Raw genomic sequence first — 9,446 nt, forward strand, 5'->3', positions numbered from 1 at the left:
ACCCTTTGTCCCCATTAGACATCCTCCCGCTTCCTCTCCAAGGTTTCGGAGTCGGATCCGATGTCCGTCATGCCGGAGAAGGCCTGAGATCATCGAAATGGTGGTTGGGGGCGAAATGAAGTGGAGTGTTTAGGGTTTTGTCTAAGATGCGGATAGGATGAATATATGCAGGATCGGAATGGGCCAGGGTGGGCTGAATCCGACGTGGAAGATGCATGCAGGCACGTCCGGGCCTCCCCATATCCGTCTCAGATGTGGGCTGAGAATGCTTGTCAGCCCGGCCGTATAGGGCCGGTATGAGGGGTGTGGCCGAGTCAAGATTTTGTGACCGCTCAGTGGCCGTTTGTGTAGACGTATAGATGTACCAGCTCATACTGTATGACATAATTTTTTTCCTCATATTTATGAGAACCCTAGACAGCAAAACAAAATGGACGACCTGGATCTTCAAGCCTATGTGTACCTCGGTGCCTGCGAGTCGACCGTGCTCAAATTGGGGGATTTTCGGGTTATAGCGTCAGCGGAGCGTGTCGGATGATGCGTAAGAAACTTTCGGGCGGCGGAATGGACGCGACGGTGGACGAGCTGAGCGCGGCGTATAAGGAGTTCGTGGCGGCTGCGGTGGCCGTGATGGAAGCTCGCGAGCAGTCGGGCGGCCAGAAGATGGCAGCCACGGACGCGGCGCTTGAAGCCTTCAAGCAGCGATGGGAGCTCTTCCGCGTCTCCTGCGACCACGCCGAGGAGCTCGTTGAGTCCATCCGCCAGCGCATCGGCTCCGAGTGTCTCGTCGACGAGGCCACGGGATCTTCCTCTTCCGCCTCCACGCCCGCAAGCGTCGCGCTGGCTGCCCCCGGCATCAAGCCAATCAGCGCCGTCCGCCTCGAGCAGATGAGCAAGGCCGTCCGCTGGCTCGTTATCGAGCTTCAGCACGGCGTCGGAGGGCCCTCAGCTGCCGGACCTGGCGGTGGCGTCTCAACCCCGGCTGCCGGCGCCGGAGGGCAGCATGTGCACGGCGGGGTCGAATCGCGCTTCCCCGAGGATGGCACCCAGTAGGTACTGTTGTTGCTTATTAACTAGTAGTATCATGTTTCAAAAAATAAGACAAGGAATTTATGTGTTAAGTTTTGAGATTGGAAACATTACAGTTTGTTGTGCTCAGCATAGTACCTGATGCGTAAAGGTGCGAAATATGGGGAAAGAACCACCAAATGATTGGCATTATTGTTGCTAGCTTGTTTCCTTGGCTGGCTGATATTTTTTCCGTGTCTTAGTGCGCGATGCTCAACATAGTTTGGTACAATGTTTGTAGGTACTCCCTCGGTACCTAAATATATGTCGCTGGAGAAGTTGAACTACAGTTGCTTCAATGACATATATTTCGGTACAGAGGGAGTAGTTATTTGTCTTTTGTAACTTAATTGTGCTAATCATCAGCTCACTGCCTTGCCTTACGTTTAAGTCTCTCATCCTCACTTTTTGCGGGTCAGGGACAGTGTTCGGGCCAGGTAGCTAATCAAATGTCCCAGAAATTAATGCACAATGTCACAGCCTACAAGATTGTCAGCCTATCTAAACCCTACTAAGATAGGGCTATCGACCTATGATATCTCCGAATATTAGTTTTGGCTCATCTGGATTTCTTACTGCTCTTGCATATGATATGTCCCGAGTGCTTTCCAAGATTTCCAATTTTCTAGTGAATCATCTGTGTTTCTTGTGTTAAGAGATAATAAGATCCACAAGCAGCAACATACGCGATATTTAACATTGAGAAATAATATGACATGGCTTATGATATTTCAACACCAAATATACTAGATGGTCATTAGATGTTTCATTTCCATGTAATGTTCTCTATGTTACTCATCTATTTGGATATAGGCAAAACTTTTACTGGATGGCGTGTCATTTTTTGTCTAACCAGTTGAATTTATGTAACCTATGTTGATCATATTCGCTCTCGACACTGTTCTAGCCGTTTAAGTGTTGTAAGTCAAGGTCTCTGAGCACTTACTCTGCCACCTACGCGTTAGCAGCAAGCTATAAATAGTGTTTAGTTTTTTGTTTTGTTTTTATAAATGGTGGTTAGTTAGGCGGCCACCTAATTGTTCACAACTCAGACCTAAAGTGGTTATGGTCTATCTATTTGGACGTAATATTGATCCAGTTTCTATAGGATATATGTTACATACTGACAGTATTATTTATGTTGAACGGTAGAAAAAGCTCTGTGCAATTGAGCATAGCATGCAACAAATATTAAATTGATGTAGCAGCATACCTTTAATGTTACTGGAGGAAATGTAGCCATTATCCCAGCATGACCAACACCTTCTATATGTGGTTTTGTTATTATAAAAACAAGACATGCTAGCAAGTTATTGGTCTATTTTTTATAAGTTGTATGCTACTCCCTCTGTAAAGTAATACAAGACTTTTTTTAGATCATATACTTTACAGAGGGAGTAAGTAATAGTGGTGTCCTTTTATATTGGTGCTATAAAGCTCTATGAACTACAAAGTTACCTTTTGGCCCAATACACTCTGATACGCCATGTGGCCAGTTATCCAATCCTTATTTTGGAAACAAATGTAAGATTTCCTGGAAATGCACTAGGCCAATCTCAACTTCACATTTTTTTAAATTCTTGTGCATGTAAGTGTTATTTAGTGTTCGAGGCCTTGCCCTAACAAAAATAGCAAATGTGTAAGAATGTGATAGTAGAGACATTCTGCATGCAAGTATATCTTCGTACATAAGTATTGAATATGTGTCCCACCCACTTAGTATCTAAAATAGTCTCAGACATGTTTCCTTTTCTCACTTTACTACTTTACTGTGCTTGGTTGTAAAAACTTTGCATGAAAAAAAACATTTTGTAAAAGTCAAGGACCAAAGTAAATATGTAATACCCAATCAACTGTATATACAATTTTTTTATTCCTTCGAAGTGTATTGGCTATTTTATATTTTTCACAAATGTAGTTGTACAGTTTTGATGTTTTTAGTACACCAATAGTGTCTGTTTATGAACCTCCGGGATTGACAACATTGAGTCCATAATCGTCTGAAGCATAGTATCTGATGTATTGCAATGTAGATATTTGAGAGTACAGTTTATTCCCTCGTTGCTAGATTTTGTTCTACTTGGACTGATATGGTCTGTTCTTGTCTCTGAATCATTCTAGCGCTTTGTCTTGTGTAGTGTTTAGTTACGGACTTATTTCTTTGCTGGATATCAAATGACATGAATGACTTCTTTCCTTTCAGTTTTACAATTTCCATATGACCGTATCACAGATGGTTGGAATCTAGAATATTGTGCACACAGCTGTATCTTCTAAGCTAGGTTCCGTACTTCCGTGGCTTCTTTGGACATGATTTATGGTTAGTCACGCTTGCCCAACTATATGGGAATTTAGGTCGATGCAACTAGTTTCTCCTGCAATTATGATTGTGCCATTGCTTTTGCCACTACACTGTTAAATTTCTTACATTTTTGCCACTGCCGTTACATTTTAGGTGTTACCATCCCTTTCTCAGTTAGTGCAACTAGTTATCAACCCGTGCATCTCCATGGGCTAGCAATTTGAAAGCAATCAATCCAGTTGGAAGAATAAGCTTATATATCCCAATCCATCTGGTCTAAGTCCCATTCCAATCAGATTTATAAACACCTAACATAATAGCAGCCCACAAATTCACTCAAATTTGCATGAATAAAGTACTAATATACTGAAAGTAACTACTGTCCCTTTGGCCATATGGTCATCATAATTTAAGTGTATTTTACTGCTTTGTGGAGAAAAATAATTATATCAAACATGGAAATTGCAATAACTTAACTGTGAGTTTTAGCACTAAATCACATCCTATGAGAGTAGGTAGAATTTTATTGCATGATATATTCAGATATACCGAATAATCACTTGGCTAATCAGTACAAGCCGACATGAATAAGTTCAACATTGATCTTTAGTAACTCCACGTGCAGCCTGTTTATTGTTTAAGAGAACTAGATGACTCATTGTGCCAATGGCGCAAAGGGCGAGAGTGAACCAAGTTTTTAAATCATCAGAATTAGAATATTCAGAGACCGATTATCAAATAATTGAAGCATAAGAAAATAGATATTTAGGTATGATGTTCATACGTAGTGTTATATATTACATTTGAGGTAGTTTCATAGGTCAAAAGAAAGGCTTGAGACCAGTTCATGATAAACAAAGCTACATAAGCAGAGATGCATCATATATATTGTTTTTGTCACCAAGGTGATGGTAACTAAGACATGTTGCCATTTAGATCAGGCAGAATCATCGACGCATGTGCCATCGATGACACATGCGTCATATAAATAGAATCATGTCTACGGAAAACTATATATACTTTCAGCTCTTAAGGCAGTGATGGCACAAGCAGCAATGGCACAGCTTGGTGACCTCACAACTCTTCTTTTGCTGGCCGATCTTCAGCCTATTCCACTTTTTCGTAGACATAGATGGATATTGATTAGTTTGCACGTCCATTGTTTAGTTGGTGCTGAGATGGATAGAATTGAACAGTCGCCTCGAGACCAACGGTCCTTGCCTTGTGTTGAGTAAATTGTGGCCAAGATGTTGCACCAGAGCATCCAGAAGCACAGCATCGAGAAGCACTTTTGTTGGGATCCTAACTTTTTCCATGACGGCAGACTGATAACAGAAAGTAAGACATTGTAAGCAAGTGCTGGAAGATTTACAGTGTAGATTATTCAGGTGTTGATTAGGAAGTATACACACAATAAGGACTGATAACTTATCGAGGAAGAAACTTCATTTCATTAATAGCATTTCGCAGATCAAGCTATAGAATAAAAAATGAAGTACCATCAGGCCGATCTCTAATTTCACTGAACAAACACAAATGCATTTTACACTGCCCGCGTACTACTATTGTTGTCCATTTGGAGTAGGACTAGAGCATGACGCGCGCTTTGCCGCGCCTATTCTTCGGTCGTGGGTTAAGTCCCCTATGTTTATTTCGTATGTGGTCTATTTCAATTGGTTGGCTCGTTGTGTGTAATTGTCATTTAGTTGTGCTATTTTTTTCTAGGAAAAAGGGATTGTAGTATAGAAGTGACAATCATGTTTAAGCATTTTTATAAAAGTATCCGGTGAAAAGGATTGCATTATTGCTGAATTATAGCAGTCACAATTGGTTGGCTCGGGGCGGGGGTTTGGTGATGGGCGGCGTGGGGCGGGGGCTTGCTGGCGGGCGGCGGTGAGGTGGGGCTCTGGGCTGGGGCTTTGCGGTGGCAAATCAGGCGGCGGCGGTGGGGTTGGGGCTCGGGGTGGCGGCTTGTTGTCAGGCGACGGTGGGGTGGGGGCTTCGCGGTGGCGAATCGACGGAGGCAGTGGGGTGGGGGTGGGGGCGGGGGCTTGTTGGCGGGCGGCGATAGGGTGAGGGCTCGGGGTGGGGGCGGGGGCTTGGCGGTGGCGAATCGGATGTCGGTGCTGGAGAATCGAGCGGCGACGGCGGTGGCGAATCGAGCCCGATTTGAGGTGGGCTGCGGCGGCAGAGTCACGGAAACGGCAGCGGGGGTGGTTGGCGGCCGAATCTAGCACGGGGCGACGGTGGCATGATGCAGTGGGTGGGCAGGCGGTGGTCGGAGGAAGAAGACACACGATGGGGAGAAAAGAAATAAACAACGGTTGGCATGTGACCAGCCGTTTTACAACATCTGGAGGTGGAGATGCAAATTTGCATTTTCAGATGTTGTATTTTACAGGTGATGTATTTTTTTTACATCCACATCATCTGTTGGAGGTGGCTTTTTGGACATCGAAGATGCAAAAGTTAGTTAGTTAGTTTTTCACCTACATCTTCTATTGAAGATGTTCTAAAGACACAAGGCACGATCTCATTAGTTCATCCCCACTATCCTATTTCTCTTAACATGCAAGTTGTCCACATCATCAACCTAGCCATATCACCATTCTTTCATTGACTTACATGTGGGTCCAACAAGTACAATGCCCCCTGCCACATAAGCGTCTGTTACTTGCTAAGGACCTACCACCACATAAGCGTCTCTGTCCCTCCTTCCGTGCAGTAAATTTTCCCCTTTCTAAGTAGCCCACGCCGGCGTGAATCCATCTCTGCATCAGGTGCTCCTTCGGCACAATCCGTCCGTCCTGCGCCGCTCATTGCCTTTGGCATAACCACCGGTCAAAGTCACCTTCGCCGCTTACCAGGATTCCCCCTTGCCGGTGCGATGCGTGCGTCGTCGAGCTGGCGTCGTTGGCGCCCTGATTCTCCTCTCCTCCTGTCTCCCTTCAGGCGAAGGTGTCGCTGGCGTCATTGGGGAGGTTGATACTGATCGCTCCCGACGGAATCAGACCGGCCGCTGGGCTCTCGCCTGGAAGGATACTCTTTTTTTTCTTTTCTTTTCTTGCATGGAAGGATCGTCTGCTCGGCAACTCAACCATGGAACGGACGCCGCGTCGGGCAGGTCTCCAGCTGGTGGACGCACTTATTTTTCGAGCTTTAAGGGCTTCGCCGGTGCCGGTGGTCATGTTGGGCAGGGCCTCAATTCGCAGCCACGGCTTGTTTCAAAAAAAAAAAAATCGCAGCCACGGGTTCAGGTGTTGCCCATGCAATGCTTGCATTCTCAAGTCGGTGGCAGGTACTATAGTCTATTCTGATTCCGTGCGTTTAGTTTTCAGTTCCTAGCAAACCGGCAGCCCATTCAATTCCGAGCGCTCTGTTTTCTGTCACGAGAGAACTGTAAATCACATGCAGACCATTATTAGATGCTCACCAAATCCAGAAGAAACGATTAGAGAGGAAACCGATGTACGCTATCAGGAAAACACGTGTGCCTTCTCCCCTTTCCATTCATCACGCATATCTCTTTCCCTTCCATACATCTTCTTTTGCCCTTCCAATAAAACAACCATATCTCCATAGGATGAATCCCTCACAAACAGAATACTGCTTTTCCTTTCCAAGCATACACTGCCATCCTCTCGCCATGCCTCCACCAAGTGATCTTCTCTTGCAATCCCGGCCCGCTCGGCAACATCGATGGAGTGGCTAATATTTGGATGATTCTTTGGATTTATCTGCATTTTCCTTTCGAAGATCAAGTATAGTTGGGTGGGCTCCAACTCAGGAAATCAGATGTATGATATACCAGTTAATCAGTACAAGTCCTCACTATAGAGCTTATGCTTCTCCTTTGTTGCGTATAAGATTGGAATCTGGCAACTACTCTTGACTTTCTATGGGTTTTTTCTTGCCCAGTTTGATTTCTTCAATTGCATGTTGTAGCTAGGAAATAGATTCAGCTGTACGAGAAATTGGACACTTGGGTACAGGTGAATAACAACATCTGTTTTGGAGTCAATTTCAGCCAATACAGCCAACCCCTCAATACCTTCATATGCACAATTGATTCTGTGGTCATATCCTCGCACATCATCGCACATAATGTGTTTGTTCTTTCACTGATTAAATATCATGAATTCAAAGTAGCACATCATATTTTGGTGTCTACTAGCACATATGCCCGTGCGTTGCACCGAGAGAAAATTGACCATCCAACCAAGTTAAAGACAATCCGATTGCAATTATATGTTAAGCTATATCATACTCCCCCTGTCCCATTATATACCGCTCATGTTCACCCACAATCTCATGTACAAAGCTTTCAAAGTATTGGGAGTTAACTTCTTGTTTTAGAGAAATGCGGAGTTAAATACTTCCTGCTCATCTATAACAACACAATGGCGTGTTTGTTTCTCTAGGGATAGTTGGGACTCACTTTTCACTCTCTATCGATTGCTGGAGTGGTTTGTTGATTTTCGTATAACTTGCAAATGTATATAAATTGATGAAAGTTAGTGTAAAAAATGAGAAGGTGATAATTTAATTTGATAAGTAAACAAACCCTCTCGTCTCAATTTAAAGGGCTTGGCGGCCAAAACTCTACGATCAAGTGATAACCTCGCATGAAGATTAAATGCATCTAATTATAGCCGGTGGCAGCATGAAGAAGCAGCTTCCAATTGGAGGAAAGAAAACCCATCGCATACATTGGCCGGTGCTCTGTAATGATCTGCTGGAGGCAGTGGCGGATCCAGGAATTGAACTTAGCCGGGGCGGAACACTTGAGGTACAAATTATTTGATTGACAAACGCAAGTCCGCTGAGCCAAACTCATAAAATTCAAATATGAAGCTAGATGCACTAAAAAATTAATATAACCAATGATTAAGAACAATTTGAGATTCTCGACAAGTAGGTGATATAACAACCAAAAATCACAAAATCTAACATGAATGTCATAGAGAACTACTAACATGAGAGCACCTTCGGAAATCCTACCTTGTGGCCGCCTCCTCCCAAAAAATTAGGGATCTCTGCCTCCCGTCGGCGTCGTCGTCGTTCCGCCTCTTTTTAGATGGTCTTACGGCCATGAGGTGTGGTGGATCCCGGCCTTTACCGGTGGGAGGGTTCCGTTTTTAGATGTGTCTTCGAGATTTATTAGGATTTGTGTCCTGCTTGGAAGGCGAGACGGCGGCAGCTGCCTGAAGATGGAATAAGGTCCTTCCCGCCTAGCCCTCGTTCCGGTGGTGCATCTAGCATCGTCGGTGGGCGTGTGGAGGCGTGTCTCTAACGGATCTATTTTTGGTGGATTTGCTCGAATCTATTCGTCGTTCATCTATGTTCGTGTGTTTTTAGGTTGGATCACTCCGATCTACGGTACTCTTCATCGGCGACAGTTGCTGTTTGGTGAATAAGTTGAATATTAATATAGAGTATGTCTTAGAACAAGTATTGGAGTTGGACTACCTGCTGATTGCCTGATTGCGCTTGGAGTTGGACTACCTATAGAAATTGAAGGTCAACATCATAAGGAAATGGATTGGATCTGGACCAGGTGCCCGGTGGCCGGCGGCCGGGCCGCCGCCGAGGCGAGCTCTGTGGCGGCTAGGTTGGTCTCGCTAGTCCCTGGCTGAGTGGCTTGATTTGAGGATTGGGGTGTGACCGGGCTAGCAGATGGGGGATGTGGACTGCTATTGGGCTTGTGCGTGATCGTGGAGTGCAAAACGAATCGTATTTTTTGGTATACGGAATTTCGGCTACCTGGGGCGGCTGACCATAGTCGCCCCTACAATGGCGTCGCCATTGGCTGGAGGGATTAAATCAGACATTTTTCACAAATGACCCAAAAACAACGAACCTACTCATCACACCTGGCTTAATAATAAATTTGCTGGACGGAGGTAATGGACACAAGTACGAGCTAGCTCAATTTACTCACTCAAGGTTAATTTATTTTCAAAAAATGTTCAGAAATTTTAAAAATGTTTGCGAAAACTCCAAAAATTTGAAATTTCTGAAATTATACACATTTTTATATATTTTCATAGATTTTTAAAATGTTTGCAATTTCAGA

The 9,446-nt window shown here is 44.3% G+C and overlaps 1 protein-coding gene across 1 annotated transcript; it reads left to right on the plus strand.

Annotated features, from left to right (window-relative positions):
* Positions 1 to 446: 446 nt before the first annotated feature.
* Positions 447 to 1,239, plus strand: LOC123043761 (mediator of RNA polymerase II transcription subunit 32). The gene has a single exon (XM_044466327.1). The coding sequence runs from the start codon at positions 535 to 537 to the stop codon at positions 1,051 to 1,053; it is 519 nt and encodes a 172-aa protein (XP_044322262.1). The 5' UTR covers positions 447 to 534; the 3' UTR covers positions 1,054 to 1,239.
* Positions 1,240 to 9,446: the final 8,207 nt, after the last annotated feature.

The sequence above is a fragment of the Triticum aestivum genome, chromosome 1A (genome assembly GCF_018294505.1).
Source record: "Triticum aestivum cultivar Chinese Spring chromosome 1A, IWGSC CS RefSeq v2.1, whole genome shotgun sequence".
In the NCBI taxonomy this organism is placed as follows: Eukaryota; Viridiplantae; Streptophyta; class Magnoliopsida; order Poales; family Poaceae; genus Triticum; species Triticum aestivum.